The 18,448-nt window shown below is 45.2% G+C and overlaps 2 protein-coding genes across 3 annotated transcripts; one reads left to right on the top strand and one right to left on the bottom strand.

Moving 5' to 3' along the window:
• Positions 1-443: 443 nt before the first annotated feature.
• Positions 444-3,762, bottom strand: arsk (arylsulfatase family, member K). The gene is made up of 8 exons (XM_070964100.1): positions 3,548-3,762; positions 3,064-3,193; positions 2,827-2,986; positions 2,289-2,571; positions 2,004-2,175; positions 1,515-1,739; positions 1,148-1,363; positions 444-1,032 (listed from the first exon to the last, which is right to left on the bottom strand). The coding sequence occupies exons 1-8, from the start codon at positions 3,653-3,655 to the stop codon at positions 758-760; spliced, it is 1,569 nt and encodes a 522-aa protein (XP_070820201.1). The 5' UTR covers positions 3,656-3,762; the 3' UTR covers positions 444-757.
• A 1,440-nt stretch (positions 3,763-5,202) lies between these two features.
• arrdc3a (arrestin domain containing 3a) lies at positions 5,203-12,672 on the top strand. Of its 2 annotated transcripts, none has more exons than XM_070964102.1 (8): positions 5,203-5,760; positions 7,448-7,600; positions 7,707-7,854; positions 7,973-8,075; positions 8,273-8,529; positions 9,118-9,274; positions 9,365-9,507; positions 9,625-12,672. In XM_070964102.1, the coding sequence occupies exons 2-8, from the start codon at positions 7,485-7,487 to the stop codon at positions 9,691-9,693; spliced, it is 993 nt and encodes a 330-aa protein (XP_070820203.1). In that variant the 5' UTR covers positions 5,203-5,760; positions 7,448-7,484; the 3' UTR covers positions 9,694-12,672. The 2 variants fall into 2 exon arrangements, with proteins under 2 accessions (XP_070820203.1, XP_070820202.1); XM_070964101.1 differs by having other exon boundaries at positions 5,244-5,760; positions 7,519-7,600.
• Positions 12,673-18,448: the final 5,776 nt, after the last annotated feature.

The following is an 18,448-nucleotide window of genomic DNA, read 5'->3' on the forward strand; positions in this document are numbered from 1 at the left end:
ACGTTTGCTTTGCCTGCCGAGTAACCGTGATGTACCCGACTTGACTTGACCAGCTGACTTGATAATGAACTCTAGTTAGCTAAGTTTGTATTAACTGTTAGCAACGTTGGCTAGCTCTCGTTAACATACTACTTAGCATTAGCTATGAGCTTGTCAGAGCCTCTAAACTTTGTATTTCAGTATAGAAACTGGTTCCGAGCCTTTCTAGATGCATACAAAGATACTGATTCAGTTGCTTGAGGTGTCGTCCATGTAGGTTTTGCAGAAGGGACAAAAAGTTGAGCAAACCTACTGTTTACGTTGACAACTTCAGCGCCACTGCTACGTGACACGGAAGTGAAAGATGTAGCCACACCCACTCTGAATTTCAAAATAAAACGACTAGCAGTTTGGTCGACTTTGACGCGTGTAGGTACAAGAAACAATAACCACAATGATACATACGTGAAGAAAATATTAATTTATTTGAAAAAACACAGAATCAATTAATAAAAGAATGGTCATGTTGAGTCTCCCACTGAAAGTCTGCATGAAACGAGTGTGGAAATGGAATTGTGACATTTAAGTCCTGATTTAATCAAAGGGTGAACTGAGGAAGTTCAAAAAATGATTATCCATTATAACTTTTACAGTATAAATATAACTAAAAGCCACAGAGCCAGCCATCAATGGCTCTCCCATTGTCAAAGATGTGAGTTTTGAGTCCAGCTCATAAAAAAACATCTTCAAGTTAATCATCAGTATAACATGAAAAATATCACAAAGAGCCATAGAGCCACTTGTCAATCGCTCTCTCATTTGCTAACGCATCTTTTTGCCAATCCACATGCCACCTGAGGTCAGCAATGACTTGGCTGTAGTTTCTCTCCAAGCTGTGGCGCCAAGCACCAAATGCTCTTTTATTGTAGAGGTGGACATTTTTAGAGACTTTTGGATAGTCCACAATGCTACGCAATAGCTTGTCCAGATGCGCCCGCACATCTGGGAATTTGTAAACTACATTATGAAGTTCTTCCTTGTCCAGTGTTACATCTGCAAAACACAGAGAGTACAGAAAATCAAAGAGGCAGACTTTTATGATGATTTTTTCTTCTTGAACACATATGAGGGGGTTGAAGGATTGAAGTTTCTGAGACTAGAAACTCACCAAAAAGCTGTGGGGGCACACTCATGCCATCTGCATAGGCAATATATTTCCACCGGCCACTTCGAAGCATGTATGTCGAGGCATTGACATTACAGCCATGATATTCACTCAGCACCCAGTCTGGATGTTGCTTCTTGGTAAAAGTGCTGGCCTTGGACAGCAGGGGAAGGAGTGAGTGGCCACTGAGATTACCCACTGATGAAATACCAGCAATGTCTGCAAAACACACACATGTAACATCAAGTTGCAATACTAAAATCAAAATCTACTGATGCTTTTGTTTTGTTGCTTTTATGAACAGTAGAGTCTGATGATTTCCAATCTTTAATAAACATTTTAATCCTCAGTTTTCTGTCCACTTGCTTACCCAGCACAGTGGGATAGAGATCAACCAAAGACACGAGCTGGTTGACCTGCAGGCTGGACGTCAGTCCTGGTCCCATGATCAGCAGGGGAACATGGGAGCTGCCCTCAAACATTGACATCTTGTAGAACTGCCTGTGCTCCATGGCGAGCTCTCCGTGGTCAGCCGTGAAGATCACAATGGTGTTGTTAAGCAGGCCGGTCTCTCTCAGAGCTGAAATCACCTGGCCTGTTGAGACAGAGGGTGGGTGAGACTCAGAGGAAGCACTGAGCTGCTGCTGAATTTAATTCAGCCAAAAAGACATTATTTAAACAGTAGCTGCAGGTTAAAGTAGTGGAAACAGTGTCTGACCAGGCTCTGGAGATGTACTGTAGAGAGAAAAAATTTTCTATTTGGTTACTGGTAATTTGGTTAAGCTCTAAGTTCGCAGTGAAACCCACCACCTTCTGCTCAGAGAGACCACCTCCTGCTGAGTCACTGCTGTCAACTCACCCAGCATGGCATCAGCCTCGGCACACATGGCGTAATAGAAGGACCTGATGCTTCTGACTTCCTCCTCAGTGAAATCACCACTGCAGTTCTTGGTGAAGGTGGAGTAATAGTCAACAGGGTGCATGGCAGCCATCGGCAGCCATTTAGGAACAGTGATGAGCTCAGAAGACACCTGTGAGTGCAATCAGAAACTGAAATTCTGGAGTGATTTATATAAAAACATATAATGTAATTCTGCAGTAATGAAATGAAATAATTCAAGAAACAGGGAAAGAAAAAGCTTGCCTTTTCCAGCCAGTACGGTGAGGTAAGGAAGGTGGATCCTCCTGCGGTGGGCCCCAGGGATTCAGTTTTATAGGGGTGAGGTAAGTTGAGGCCAAGGTAAAGAGCGAAGGGCTGGTGTGAGGATGCAGCTCTCTGGTGGATCCACTGTGCGGCGCTGTCTGTGTTTTCCCAGTCTTTTCTCATGATCCTTACTGTCGACATGTTCCCAACAAGTTGCGTGACAGGTCGGCCCTCTTGGCGCAGGAGGAACTGAACATCTCGTGTCCAGGCCTCAACTCGATTACTGCAGGAGTGAACACAAATGCCAATGAGATGCAGGCAGAGACACAAAGAACAGGAAGTGGAAAAATTATGACGCACACTTCCCACATGAACAGCATGTTGTCGCTTGTTATTCACAGTCAGTCACGAACAATTCTTTTATTTTTACTATATATGAGTGTGCATGTGTATGCTGATCTTAATGTGGTGAACAGGACTAAGAAATTTCAGCCAATGGTGTTTTCTTATCTGAGATTCGGGCTCAGACACTCCCTACCTGACGGAGTGACTCCCTGAGGTGTAGTCCAGCTTGCCCATCATCTTGGTTAGGTACCCATTCTGCTCCAGCACGTCCATCCATGTTGTCGCATTGGCATCGAGGCACTTGTAGTTGTTCCACGACTGAGTGAGATGAACAAACTGACCACTCCACATCGCTGAGGACAGAGATTAAATGCTTAAATCACATCTATTTTTCACCTTCATGAGCATTGCCTTTTAGTGGATAACTGACCTGCTCTTGAGGGGCAGCAGATGGGTGAGTTGGTGTAAGCACTGAGGAACGTGGTACCAAGCTCCCTGAGGTAGTTCACAAATGGCAGCTGCACGACTTTGCTGCCAGGATCAAAGGTCAGCCGTCCGTCCTGCAGAAAGAGGAAAACTGACGCAAAATATATGGAAAGCCACTGATAGACTGCAAAAAGTGAAATCTCAGATGAAGTATCTTAAATCAAGGCAATACATGCTTGTTTTTTGTCTGACAAGATGTATCTGCCTACCAGGCTGTTTAATGTGTGAAATGAAATGCTGCTAGGTTACAGCATTTCACTTATTTCAAGATCATTTTTCTTATTGTAAGTAATATTTCCACCATTTTTCTGCATTGTATTCTTGCGTTTAAGAGCTGAGATTTTGCAGCCAAACAGCCTTGAGAATAAACCAAAACTACTGTTACACACAATAACAAAGCATCACACTGACAGTTAATTCATACTTACAAATGCATCACTCATCACCATCACAATGTTGGGTCTGCTTCCATTGTGGCCCAAACTTTGACCATAAGCTTGAAAGAGGAGAATCAAAGCCAGCACTTCTCTGTTCATGACAGCGTTTCACCTCCTTCCTGTGTGGCGATTTGTGAAAAGGAGAGAAGTTTCTGGACTGGATGAGACTCCTCAGAGGAGACATTCAAGCAAAGTTCCTCTTTAACAGCGAGCGACGTTTTCTTCCGCGTCTGAGCAACTTTATATAAACATCCCGGTTACGCTTTCAAAATAAGTTTTCTTGTTTTCGTCAAATTACATATTCTTAACATACGTATGATTATTCATTTATTTACCAATAAAACTGCCAACAATCCGTCCAAAAACGGAGGAGGGAAAAAACAAACAAACAAAAAACAATGTGGGAGACATACGTTTTTAAACGTGTGATGACAAAGTAGAAACTCTAGAGGGCAGCATTCATCTTTTAACATCAATGCTGCACAGTTTTGCTGAGCTGGCATCACAGCTGCATATGTGACGAGCCAAATATCTAATATCTCATGATATGTGAAATCAAATATCACCTTATATGGCTGTGATTGGTGCACTTTTCAAATCACACGAGGTAGCATGAAATATGAATCCTAATGATTTAATTTAATGATGGGTTTTAATGGAACGCTGTCCAGTTTTAATCAGATGCCATCAGATAGCGTGGATGTCTGCAGCCGTAGACCTCCACACACACCATACACCGACTTCTTGTAACTTAAAGGCTTATTGTCGCCTGACTGTACTGCTGAAATAGTGTGGCCCTGAACCGCTGTTTCGCAGTCGCTTGAGAGCAATGCACGTGAGTCACAGCGCCGTTCAACAGGTGATACTGCGGCTCGGTGGAGAAGCTTTGATGGCCGCCAGGTGGCGTTTTGAGCCTCAGAGTTGTTTTTTCTGTAAACGTGAGTTCAACACAATGAGCAGTCCCAACCCCCCAAGATGTCCATGGATCCTTCTAATCTCACTACAAAAACAACATATGTGATAGATGGATATAAAACAAGCCTTTCTAAAAATGTGCTCACCTTCTCCCCCCTTGATTCGCAGGCTTATACAGCATCCAGCAATCCTTCATTACCTGCGTTTAAGGCGTGAGCTGTGTTATTTTCTGCTGATTGCACATGGATGTAGAGGCTGTATTGAGCCCGTGTGTTGATTATATCACAGATGAGAGTGCAGATTTTTAAGACACGTGCCTGAAAATAAGGGTGGAAGCTGTGCAGAAAGATCCTGAGGTGATGTACAACCTATGAATGGTTGTTATGTATTTACACATTATAAAGAGTGGGACTGCGCGCTTTCATTTGTTTCTAATTAAATATGGAAACATACACCAATCTCTAAATTAAAAGTCTGGAAATCAATTGGGATGAGACTTTTTGGGTGGATGCACTCGTGTATTTTAAACATGTTATGTATGTGACAATATGGTATGAAATTACCTGTCGAGTCTCGCCTGTAAAATGTCTGTGGTGAACATTTCTTTATGCAGTCTTTCAGCTGTTTGACCAAACTTGTCATCTGGCTCGATGCCACACTTCTCTGCCTTGTTCCAGAAGGCGGAAGGAGGGGGCAGTGGAGCCCTGCGCATGCGCCCAAGGTTGTTTTTCACACAGTCCCGTCGCTTAAAGTGAGCCGAGCCACGGGGGTTTCCTTGTCTTTGACTGGAGACCAACTCGCAGAGAGGCGGACGATAACAGCATCCCTTGCTGTTATTCAGCCATCACGCATCTCAATGAACTGCTCGCAAAGAAGCCACTGATCGTGCCCGCTGCTTTGTGCAGGGCAGAGACACAGATCAGTGTCTGAAATCTCTTTTTCATATGAGATTATTTTTTCACAGACTCCTTTTTTATCTCCAGGTCTCTGTAGCCTATCTCTTTCCACCATGGTGCTAGGAAAGGTGAAGAGCTTCACAGTGAGCTACGACTGTCTCAATGACAGCAATGTCCCCGTGTTCTCCAGCGGGGACTGCGTCTCAGGGAGGGTGGTCATCGAAGTCACCGGAGAAATCCGCGTGAAGTCCCTCAAAATCCACGCGAGGGGATTTGCAAAAGTTCGTTGGACTGAATCGAGAAATGCTGGATCCAACACTGCCTACACGCAAAACTACACAGAAGAAGTGGAATATCTGAACCACAGAGATATATTGATCGGACACGAGAGAGGTAAGAGGGGGGGGTTTATTTCATTTTGGAGAAGTTTTAGAGAAACTGAGTGGGATGCTCCGTGTGCTGGTCAGGTTCACTGGAGGATGCTGTTGTCCTGGATGTCAGAAACTGATGATAATATATACAATGTAAAGATGGATACCTGTCGTGTTTTAGCCTCTTTCCGTGGTGGTGTTGGTGTAAATGTGTCGGTGTGACATTATGCAGATGCAGCCTGTTTGTGTCAAGGTGTCAGAATGAATGACAGCAGCTCAGGCGACTGTGTTTTTCACACTAATCTAGGTGCAAAACGAGGCTTGAGCCCGTTTTTGAGACCCGGGACGTCAGAGAAATGACTTGCGTCAACGTATCCGCGTCTTTGTGGAGGATTTTCAGCGCAGAAACGCATCATATGTGGCGTTTCTTTGTAGCTTTTCTTAAGTTTCCACCCATTGTTCAAAGCGGTTCAATCCTGTTCAGAAAACTGGAGCTGGAAGGGGCGGGGTGACGCGCGGGCCCCTCCCTCGCCCGTCTGCCATTGGTCGAAGTGCTCATGTGTGGCCAATGACATCACTCTTCAGCAGAGAGTGACAGAAAATTCTGCAACTTTTTAATTAAGAAAGCACCTTGAAAATAGCAGCGGCTCATTAACCTGTGGCTTTAGTGCAGATGCGTTTAAAGCTGCGCAGCTACAAACTGAAGCGCTGTTTCCGTTTAAGCATCATCAGTCTGCACACAACGTGTTTTTCTGTGTCTGTGAATTGAGTTTTATTGTCAGCAGTTGTGCGTGTTCCAGCACAGAAGGTGTCGCTTTATTTGCAGCCTGGCTGGTGTTTTTGATGAAGTGAAAATCTCTCGTGAGCATAGTTTTGGGTGCAGTTGCTCTGCAGCAGCCTGTGCAGCAGGTGAGCCGCCTCTGGCCAGCTGTCATTCCGCTCCATAGTCGCGTTAAACCGCGCGGCATCATCGGGTTAAAAGGCTCAAACTGACTCGACGCATCTTTGCAGCGACGCTTGAGCAAAAAGCCGCATCCAGCTCGGGCTCGGATGCGGGGCTGGATGCAGAGGGTCGGGCCGGGCTGCGCGCACTGACTGCGGTGTCGCACAGTGAATGCGTAATGAGCGCAGAGCGGCTGTGGGAAGCTGCTCGCACCGGTTTAGGCCGGTCTCCTCCTGCTGGAGTCTGCCGTTTGACTGACAGCTCCGCACTTGTTTACCACACGGCTGCTGCTCGGGGGAGGGAGTGCTGAGCTGGCAGAAGCGCACCCGGCCTGTCGACCCGGCTCTTCCAAATGCACTCTTCATGTTATGCATAAAAACAACATAGATATACATATTTTTAAATCATTTACAGCATTGTCCTCTTTCTGAAAAAGAAGAGATTTTTTTTGTTACAGAGATAAACAGAGTTGGTCCTTGCTGTCTGCTGAATGGGATTTTATTGTTGCTCCATGAAGGCCAGTTTTCCCCCCATCAGAGCTTATTTTCATCACATATGCCACAGTAGGATCTACTTTGTGCATACAAAGGCACGATCTTGCACGCTCAGTTTCTGGCACCTCACAGGATCAACTCCTTTGCTGTGCCCTAAATATCAGTCTGCTGCTCATCTCTTAATTCTTCATTTATTTCAGACAGATATGATAGTAAAATCCCTTTATTCTCTTTTGTCTCCCCCACCCTGTGTTTTTTGGTATGACTTTCAGATGCCTTCGTAGAGCATTTTACCCAGGTACGGTATACATGTGTTTGGAATATTGTCCTCCTTGTCTTTCAGATGATGACAACTCCGAGGAAGGACTCACCACTATCCATTCAGGAAGACATGAGTATGCATTCAGCCTCGAGCTTCCACAGACGTAAGTGTCTCTGTTTAGTCAGAGATTAAATGGCATCATTGTGCAGCTGCAGCATTTTGAGCGTTCATGTAACCCCTCTCTCCTCTCTCCCCCCTCTCTCCTGTAGACCTCTGGCTACCTCTTTCGAAGGGAAGCACGGCAGTGTGCGCTATTGGGTAAAGGCAGAGCTCCACAGGCCATGGCTCCTGCCCATGAAGACCAAGAAGGAATTCACTGTCTTTGAGCACATTGACATCAACACTCCATTATTGCTGGTAAGTTCAACCTGATGGATAGCAGGAACAGACTCACCTCAACATTATTATTGACCCTTTCTTCATGGTTGTGGTGGGATTAGCCTTTGCTAATGCATCCATTTTCTTCTTTCTCCAGTCACCACAGGCCGGCACGAAAGACAAGACGCTTTGCTGTTGGTTCTGCACCTCAGGTCCTATTTCCCTAAGTGCCAAAATTGAAAGGAAGGGATACACCCCAGGTGAGAATAAGTTAATGATTGTTCAAGCACTTGATAACCCTGTCAGTCATTTATTAACCAGATACGTTAATGGAAGCATCACTCTGCAGATCACTGCATTGACTAGTCATCACAGCCTGGATAAAGTGAGGATTGTAGTTGGTTGAAATGCAGAGAAACTTCACTAAAGCTCTCCTCTACCCTCTCAAATTCTCCAGGAGAGTCGATCCAGATCTTTGCAGAGATTGAGAACTGCTCATCCCGCATGGTGGTGCCAAAGGCAGCCATCTACCAGACCCAGACCTTCTATGCCAAAGGGAAGATGAAGGAGGTCAAGCAGCTGGTGGCCAACCTGCGGGGAGAGTCTCTGTCCTCGGGCAAGACGGAGACCTGGAGCGGCAAGATGCTGAAGATCCCACCTGTGTCACCCTCCATCCTGGACTGCAGCATTATCAGAGTGGAGTACTCCCTCATGGTGAGTGCAGTGAACATGTAGCACAGCGAACTAATACACACACACACACACACACACACACACACACACACACACACACACACACATGTTTCAGCCTTTATTACAGTCTCCTCCTGTCCTTATTGTCACCATTTCTTGGTACAGAATCAGTATTTCCCAGTAAGCCAGTAGCTCTCCTGGTAAAGGACCTGGCTGACTCAGCTCACATTACCAAATCTGGGCCTTGGATTGCACCAGGTGTTCTCTTCACATGCTGCTAAGAGCATTAGCCCAGAATATCTTTGGTAACACCTGCCCTGAAGGTGCTTATAACCTCTTTACCTTGCAACCAGACAGGCACCAGACAAGGGCCCTACCTTGCATAAGCAAACAACCTCAAGACATTGACCTACATATTGCTGACTGACTGCACAACCCATTTAACCCCAAATAGCGTGGATTTATTTTATAGAGGAATAAAGGGCTGTTTCATTTCTTGCTGAATGCTCAGCTCCAAAGTCCTTCATTCACTTTAATGCAGCACATTTATTACACTTCCGGTATGATTTGCATTTCCTGACCCGCTGTGCCGTGTTAATGTCTGTTCAGGTATACGTGGACATACCCGGGGCGATAAACCTGTCCCTGAACCTGCCCCTGGTCATTGGAACCATCCCCCTCCACCCCTTTGGCTCCCGCACCTCCAGCGTCAGCAGCCAGTGCAGCATGAGCTGGCTGGGCATGGGTCTGCCCGAGAGGCCTGAAGGTAGGTTGGAGCTCATAGTTGTGATTCAGATTCATTATTCTGAGCGTAATCCCCTCGAATGTTAACATGCGGCTCGCTCGGTCTCTGCAGCTCCTCCAAGCTATGCAGAAATTGTGACCGAAGAGCAGAGGCAGAGCAGCCTGGACGTCCCAGCAGCCCGCGAGGAGCTGGACGGACCTCTCTTCGCCTACATTCACGAATTCCGCTTCCAGCCTCCACCTCTGTACTCTGAGGTAAGCACCAAATGAAATGGAGGAAAGCATTTGTCCATTTAATTTTCTATTCTGGGCTAAATCAAATCAGCTGGGTTTCATTAGATAAACCCTCTTTTTTTCCGCTCTCCTCTCCAGATCGATCCAAACCCAGATCACGCCAGCCGCACGGAGGAGCGCAGGCTCGACACCTGTCCATCACGCTGAAGGGTTTTCCAGAAATTCCCCCGAACGACTCGGGGAGCTCAAAGGAACCTGCTTGCAAGGCTCAGCTTTGTTTATTTTTCTCCAACAACAGCGTTCACACAGCGCTGTTGACATCCAGAGAAAAGTATCCAACCAACCAACAAAGACTTGGACAAACACCCACAGTTGAGTTGGGTTGGACAAATCTGTTCCTGCCCTCGCTCAATGAGAGAAACAGGAGTCAGCGAGTTTGGGGTGTCACTTCCTTCCTGCGTCCGCCTGCCGAGGGCTGACTCTGTACAGATGAACACATGACCAGTCTGTATGAAACACCCCACCAGTAGCGAGAGCCCCGCTGATAGCATTGACAGTGACGAGGAAGAATCAGCCAGGCTCCTCTTTAACCCTTGATTCTTCTGTACTCATGGCACATAAGGACGCGGCTCCTCACACAAAGGGCAGGACTAATCATGTCCAGACTTCAGCAGAATCACCTAAAGACGACAGGACGAAGAGAGGAAAACAACAACAGTGTCCTAACCACCACAGTCTGTATGAGTGAACGCATTCAGCGGCAGCGGTCAACTGCAGAGCAAAGACTAGGTCCTCCTGCCTCATTTGGGATTTTGTTTTGCACATTTTATTCTTTACTTGAGTTGTGTGGCTCCATTTAATGAGAATAGAGAAAAAAAAATCACTAATAGTTTGGTTTCAGCCTTGTAACGCGCCAGACTGAGAATATGAGACTGCAGGCTTAACTTTTAAGACTTTCATCTGCATAACTTTGAGCAGCGCTGAGAACAGGATTTGATTTTGGAAAAAAAAGACTGAAAAGGACAAGAACAATGCACTGAATTTGTTTAAGCTGTTTAAGAATTTTCTTTTTCTCCTTACGACATTTCCTCAGTGACTTAAAACAGCTAGACTGGACTTTTGCTATAACTGCAGCACACGATCTCCACCTGGAAGCTCTTTAAGATGTTGCCTCCTCAGCTTGGATCAAGTGTGGCTTCCCTCCTCCTCCTCCTCCTCCTCCTCCTCCTCCTCCTCCTCCTCTTTGTTCACTTCTGCTCTCCTCTCTTCATATTTAGCTCCAATCATAGACTCGCTTTTAGCCTTTTTGTGTTGAGGTTGCTCTGGATTTGGACTAGGAGGGTTGCAGACTTGCATTTGCCACTCAAACTGTAGCTGAATAGAAGAGTGTGAGTCTGTGTGTGTGCGTGAAACAAAGAGGGTGGTACATTGTGGAGGGACTCGCCTCACCCTGATTGCCTGCAGCCCCTCTACTCCTAATCTCAGGGCAAGCCAGGCTTGCATAACTGCCCAAAAAGCACTGTCTCAGGTGGTCTTCTCACTTGCCAAACGGTTGGAAAAAAAAAAAGAAAAAGTTAATAGGTTTTCTTTTAAATTGCACTGTTAAAAATAATGAAGTTGTTAAAAATAATGAGTTTTTTTTCTTCTTAGCTACCAGAACGAGAGAATAGTCCTGCAGAGAAGCAAGGCAGCTTTCCGAGATTAATCACATTCCCTTTTTGTCCTGCTGCACTTGCCCAGTTCATCCGACAACCAGTTAGATTTCACCAGACCAGTGAAGCCAGAATGCTCGCTTAAAAAAAAAAAAAAAAGAAAAGAAAATGGAGGAACGACACGGCTCCTGCGCTAAAGGAGCAAACCCAGCACAAAGGCAAAGCTGGGGACGTTGCTAAAGCTCTGCTGAGACTGGTCAGAACAAGTAGTAGTAGGTTGACATGAGTAATACATTGGTTTTCGAACTCATTCAACACAACGGACCAGCTGCAGCAGAGGTTTGACACCGCCGAGGAAAAAGACGAGCACTTTTTTGATAAGAAAACGAGAAAAACAGCGTTCAGTGGTGAAGGTCTGGAGAAAAACCATTTGGTACTAACCACGTTACACTAGAGGACTTTTCACGAAGCAGTGTTGTGTAGGACGTTAATGCGTTATTTCCTCTTTTTTTTCAAGATTAGTGACTTTTTCTAAGTTTACATTTTAAACGTAGCTGACACCAGTTTGTATGTGTTGTGCGCGTGTGTGTATGTGTGTGCACGCTCTTCTCGAGATCCAGCTGCAACGAAACACACAGCTTCTGACCGTGATCGACAAACTGCAGATTATTGAAGTGATCTTATCTTAGTGGCCTTGACACAGAAAAGACCTGATCCATGATTCTTCTTCATTTTTCAGCGTCTGCGTTAACTCTCGCTCTCCTTTTCTTACGTTTGTACACGTCTGTGTGTTTTTAGACCTTTTCCGTGTTTATTCAAAAGGACAAAAAGGGAAGAGGAAAAAAAAAGTCCTTTAGAAGTGTTAAAAAAATCTCCGTTATGTTGTTTTCTGAAGCTGATGAGGGGCGATTCTAACTTTTTTTCATGCATTTTCGGGCATTGGTTTAGTTTGCTTCCTAGTTTATCAAGCAACCTTCCTGAGTTGGTCTCTCTGGTCCCCCTCAGGCCTGGGGGTGGCAGCTGTTGATCAGCCCCCTCCACCCCCCACCCCCCTCTGAGAAACATGGGATAGCAGGCGAACTGCCTCTTCCACAGCGAACCCTGAGCTATCCTGGTCTATATTGTTTGCAGTTCTTTGTTTGGATTTTATCTTAGGGAAACTGAATCAAGTTACACAGTAATGAATAAGCTTACATATTTGTTTCAGGTTGGTCAATTCCATAGTCCATTTGCTTGGGCCTCAGAGTAGTCCAGTGTCAAAACTAAGCTAAACTCCTGACCTGATGAAGGCAGGGACTGAAATGTTCACAGATGAAGAACCTGGGAGACGGGATCTGAAACATTTTAGAAACAAAGTGCAATATCACTCACTGAATTTTCTTCATTCTCCATTTGTATGTTTGTTTTTATCTTTTTTTGTCTGTTAATCATGACGATGTATAGATATTCTATGAATATACTATGTTCTGAATGATTTAACCTTTTGTCTAGTTCTTCCTTTTTGATTTGAATAAACTTTTTGTTCTAAATTACAGTGAGCTGCGATTTGATTTCTTTTTGTCTGAGACTGTTTATCAGTGCACATCAAATCACAGGTCCAATCCCAAAGAAGCTCTGATGGTGTGTAAAACATAAATAAAACACATTGTGATCATTTGCTAATCCTCTTTGACATAAACTCAACTGAAAACAGCACAAAGACAACACATTTAATGTTTGACCTCATCAGCTGCATTGATTTTTGCAAATATTTGCTTACTCTGAATTTAATTCTCCAAAAACACCCGTTTGAAACATTCCACAGGTGATCAGGTTGATTGGTAACAGGTGATAGCATCATGATTGGGTATGAAAGGGGCATCCTGGAAAAGCTCAGTGAGGATGGAGCAAGGTTCACCACTTTGTGAACACATGAGGCTCATGAATGCCTGATTGTGTTCTGTTTGTATTTTTGTTTTACATACTTTGACCCTTGTGTGAGCATCAATCTTTGACAGAGCTCCAACAAAACATCCTTCCAACTGAAAAGCAAACTAAAATGTCAAAATGAAGCTGTGAATGATTAATCATTGCCCACAGCTTTACCCTGATGAAACTATTTTATTTGGGTCATGACAGCTTCAGATTAGAAGCACACGGGTCGCCTCTCTGCTGGACCCAGATTATCTTCTTAAAATTAGTACAACACTGCCCCTGCAGGTGGTTTGAAAAACTGCACCTGGCCTTGCTGCCAGAGAGTTGCATGATAGGAAAAGGCCAAAGATGCAACATTAAACAAGACTAACTTTCATCATGAGCAGTAAGACATTACCAGATTATTGAAAAAACAATTATATGTTAAGTTTGTTTCGTCATCATCCCCAAAACTGAGACAAACATGGCAGAGAGGGCTCAGGATTCAGTCCTCTTTTCAGTCTGGTTGTACGTGTCCATGCTGGTTTTTACAGAACAAAGTTTCCAGAGGTCACTGGAGATTCCTCAGGGCAGACGAAGGGAGGCAGGGAGGGAAAAACTGCACTTTCCTCTTTGCTTAAGTGCCACTTACGTGAATTATGTGGCTGCTTCAGGTCTGAGCGGTTCAGACTGCCAAATAATTTACTCACAGTCTTCTTACCTTACCTCATTTGCTTTTATTGATGGAGAAAGTTAATAAAGCTCATGTCCTTCAATTCAGATGATGTTGAAATTGCATAGTACGTCACCTCTTAATGCCGACCGGGCAGGATTAGCTGTTGCAATCGTATTAAACGCGCACATTTTACAACGAACCAGATGCTTATTATGAATTGTGATTTGCTGTTTTGCTGAAAAGGAGCCTGGATGAGTCACCGCAGCCCTCTCTAGGAAAGTCAGTAAAACCTAATGCGGGCCGATGGCTACAGGCCAAGTGAACCACAGTCACAGGTCGACATACAGCAAAAACATGATTTATTGATCCCAGCTGAGTGATGCATGCACAAGACCAGACCTGCCGGCCTGCTGCAGAGCTGCGATGGAGGAGGTATCAGCATGACATTTAGGTGTACTAAAACATTTATTTTGATGCATTTCTTAAGATATTTATTTACATTTTCATACATATTACCTTGATTTGTTCCAGGCTGAGGTAAATATGTAACTTGCACAGGTTGCAGCTTTTTTATCTTTAAATAGGGCTGCTCTCGTTCTGGTACCAGTTTGTCTACACATGACCTATTTATAATGTTCAACAGTCTGTTTCGTGAGCAGTGAATCAATTTTACTCGTAGTCTATCGACTTCTGCATTACGTCAAACCTGATTATGCACTGATTGATTTTGCTGGAAATAACAGCTGTGAGCTGTGGGCAGCTGAAATGCACAGAATGATCTCTGAGAAGGCATGAATGTCGCTGCAGTTGCATAAGTGAAGCTGGCACTTTTTGATATCTAAATGTCCTCTGTGATGCAGGAGCCTGCAGTAAGAAAGGAAAAACCTTTACCATCAACTGATACGTCAATACAAAGTGACAGCTAATCAACATTACCCCAAATTTCTGTAGATTATCAGTTTGAAGCAGCATCAGTGATGACTCAGCAGCCTTGTCAGCTTTGACCAAGCACTTCAGTGTGCCTTTGTCCCCTCCCCTCCCCCTCTGACTTTTGTGGACCCAGGCCTTTGTGGGTGTCTGACCCCTGCGGATTGAAAAAAAAAGGAGGAGGGGATTATTGAGGGACAGCATAGATTGGGGCGGCGTGCATGCATGTGTGTGCGGTGGGAGTGTTGATTAGCAAGTGCTGACGCTACACAGGCCTCAGCTGTTTCCTCTCACCAGCTAATCCCACTACCCAGAAGCCCCTGTGATCCAGAGGTTCTCAGCAGCTAGCTGTGACCAGGCACGTTCAGTGTGGACGGGGAGGGCCAGACTGAGGCCCCCGCAGGCCTGCTTGCCAGTGCCACATCATCACTGTGACATAATAGAAATACACACACACACACACACACACATCTCCACACTAAAGCGTGCAGCGCAGCATCGACGCGAGCCCACGCATTCCTGCAAACAATGGAACGACCAATATTCCTACAGGTCTGAAAATGTTGCAGGAACGGAGCCACAGAGAGGGATGTGACTCAATAAATGTGCTGCGGCTGTTTAATTAAAACCAGAGATGTAAGATATCCTTCAGCGTATGTGTCAGCTTACAGGAATTTCTCTGGCATCCTAAAATCATAGCTAAGTCCCATAAAACATGTCAGACATTAGTGTTTTAGCTGCTTTGTGCACGTCCTGCTCATACAACCTGCCCCTCCGACCAGGCGGCCTGACCTCTGCAGCTGATAACTTGAATAATTGACAGAATTGAGCTCCTGTTTCGTTATCATTAACGCACATGCTCCTCTGAAAGTCTCACTGCTTTGCGTCAAACATTAATTCTTCCTAACTTGTTTACCAAATGGAGCTACAGGGAAAGTTCAACAAGGGAGACGCAAGATCGCCACTTCCTGGCACTCCTGACACACGTCAAAGCCTAATCTAATCATTTTATTCCCTTTTCTTTCTGTGGTTATTCCTAAACCAGTTGTTTTGCAACCACTTGTATGGTTAAGCCCAGAACCACTCAGCGTAATGCTTTTCTTTCCATGGACCAAAACCTTTGCCTGGTTTGTTCTTTCCTTTCTTGTCTTGACGCCAAATCAAAACCTCCCTGCTAACTTAACTCTGTAGCACTCTATAGGCCGCCCTCTTCGCCTCATCAAATCCTCCTCTGTCCCGGCTTCCCCACCAGAGTCCAGGACCTCAGCTGGCTTAGGGTTGTAGTTCAAGTTCCTCATCTCACCCGCACAAATTCATGTGCACCATTCGTCACTTATCAAAGGATTTATGCCAAATTATTTAACGTGAATGTGCAAATATTTTCAATTTCAAAAGTTTAAGCACTTCAAGTTTGGATCACACTTGTGTACGCCGCACATTGGATCAAGACTGGCTGCCTAACGAGTTCTGATGTAACTTCAGAATCAGGAATGACAGCTAATGACTTTTTAAATATCCGTGTTTGCAGGATATATGTCCCGCAGAAAAACGCATCAAGGACACAGTGACTGTCATGAACTTTTTCATCAGCCCTTACGAATAAACACTCTCACACAGCAGCAGCAGCAGCAGCAGCAGCAGCAGCAGCAGCAGCAGCAGCAGCAGCAGCAGCAGCAGCAGCAGCAGCAGCACGGCTCTCCATCTGTTGTGAGTACAGACGCGCTCTGTTTTTCTCATCGGGCACAAAGAAAGGAACAGAGATACAGCTACAGATAGACCGAACGGAGGCGGAGGGGGGTGAGGCTTTTTTTTCGAGGGCTTTTTCTTCATGATCTTTCTCGGCAGCTGGTTCATTCCAGTTTGAAGCACTTCTGCGTGAGGAGGCTGACAGCAGAGGCTGATGCTTTTTCGTCACTGAACGCCGGGCTGTTTTTCGACCTTGCCAGGAACAAATTGTTTACCTTCACTGAATGCCCCACATTGGACAGCTGAAAGAGAGAATAATTTACCATGACACAAGCAGAGACCTCTCTCTTTTCTTTATTTGCCCTGCTGTAATTTTCTGTTGGCAGAGCGTAGACATAAAGATGAAGCCCATGGACACCTTTCTCCCTGCATCTTGTCTCTGTCAACAAGCCTTTTCACTGCAAAAGCATGTTAAATGAACATTGGTACAGTGCATGCATGTAAGCAGCAGCTGCGGCACATAAACGGTATATGTCACTTGTCAGTTTTTAGACTGCTTGACTCTAAGTTAGTCCCCCCGTGAAAGACAGATGTCAGATTCCTCTTGTGAGCTCAGCGTCAAGTCTCCAGAGTCTGTCCTCACATCGTTGATGTGTCATGCTTTCTGTTTAACGTACAGACTATAATTGTCGCCTTTTTAAAGATATAGGAAAAATGGCTGTGGCTACAAGTAGCAGTGGCTTAACAGTTTTGATATATGGACTGAGTGTAATTTATGACGATGGTGCTAATTGAAAATCCTTTTAAATATCCTCAGTGGGGCTGTATGGGCTGCCGTGGCCCTCCATGTTTAGCATGGACAGGAACCTGATAGCCAGAGTGACACTGTGCTATGTTCCCATGCCAGGACTCCCATCCCTGCCATACCAAAGTCCCAGCATGGTCAGCATTCCACCTCCATCCATCCTCCAGTCCTCCATGCACACACACACACACACACACACACACACACACACACACACACACACACACACACACACACACACACGCACACAGCACCCCACTGGCATGTATGCAACTCTTACGCAGCACACGTTCTGGACCTTGCTGTTACTACTGTTGGGAAAAGTCCTGTAGGGTTTGCATCTCTTTCTGCGATGGCAAAAATAGATGCAGCTGAAGAAAGGGGTCAGGTTCAAAGTGCTGGATATAGTGTGTGTGCATGTATGTATATATGCACTAAATGGGAACTCTTAATCTCTAATTGCACTTCTGAGACATAAGATGAGACAGTGTGTAAAAGCAGCCCTAAAGTGACGGTTGTAACTGAGCAGTGGAGAATGACGTCAGCTTGATTCCTCTTATTCAGGCTGCAGAGGGATTAGAAAGCCTGCAGCTATACTGTTGCATAGATAGGATGTCAGCTGTGCTCCACTACCTTCATCCCAACCAGCAGAGGCAAACAGAATGCTTTGTCAGGCCTGATTATAATACTTTAAAATCCTGAGCCAGGCCACAAGGAAAAAGTCGCAGTTCATTTTTGACAGATTGCATTTGGACGGCAGCCCTCCCTGCTCTTTCGCGCTCTTTCTTTCCCCTCAGCTTTTGTCATCTGCAGTATTTTATGCACACATAGTTTTCAGTCACTCCTAAAGTGCCCATCTTAAGTCTCACCTCATCACCATATGTGTTTGGCAAACTTCGCAAAGCTGCCTCGACGGCTGAGGCAACGCTTCGCGAAACGGCATTTCTTATCAGAACCACGCTGGAAGGGCTGGTGGCTTTGGGCCCTCTGCACGACATGGAGCCAAGGAGAAAAACAAAGTCAGCCTGACATTACCGACGTGCCTCTATGTTCAAAATACATTAAGTGAAGGGGTATACCGTGCAGCTCAGATTACTGCATTTCCTCACCATGGTAAGCAAAGCTGATCTCTGGGGAGCTGGAGGGGAGGAATGAGAGTTGTCTTCACCAGTGACACTCTCTCCTGTTATGTCACTGAGGCTCTGACTGCAGAACATCGTGGGTGAACTTCTGTTGGAGCCCCAAAAAGATGCTGAAATGCTGCCACATAAACGAGCTAATACAGTAGCTGATACCGCGTTAAGTGGTGAATTGATTATATGT

This window comes from Chaetodon trifascialis, chromosome 6, assembly GCF_039877785.1.
Source record: "Chaetodon trifascialis isolate fChaTrf1 chromosome 6, fChaTrf1.hap1, whole genome shotgun sequence".
In the NCBI taxonomy this organism is placed as follows: domain Eukaryota; kingdom Metazoa; phylum Chordata; class Actinopteri; order Chaetodontiformes; family Chaetodontidae; genus Chaetodon; species Chaetodon trifascialis.

Coding starts and splice junctions, on each gene's coding strand:
- arsk (XM_070964100.1), bottom strand. CDS start 3,655: ATGAACAGAGAAGTGCTGGCTTTGATTCTCCTCTTTCAAGCTTATGGT. Junction 3,194..3,547: donor TGGTGATGAGTGATGCATTT/GTAAGTATGAAT, acceptor CTCTTTCTGCAG/GACGGACGGCTGACCTTTGA. Junction 2,987..3,063: donor CTGCTGCCCCTCAAGAGCAG/GTCAGTTATCCA, acceptor CTCTGTCCTCAG/CGATGTGGAGTGGTCAGTTT.
- arrdc3a (XM_070964101.1), top strand. CDS start 5,481: ATGGTGCTAGGAAAGGTGAAGAGCTTCACAGTGAGCTACGACTGTCTC. Junction 7,601..7,706: donor AGCCTCGAGCTTCCACAGAC/GTAAGTGTCTCT, acceptor TCTCTCCTGTAG/ACCTCTGGCTACCTCTTTCG. Junction 9,275..9,364: donor TCTGCCCGAGAGGCCTGAAG/GTAGGTTGGAGC, acceptor CGGTCTCTGCAG/CTCCTCCAAGCTATGCAGAA.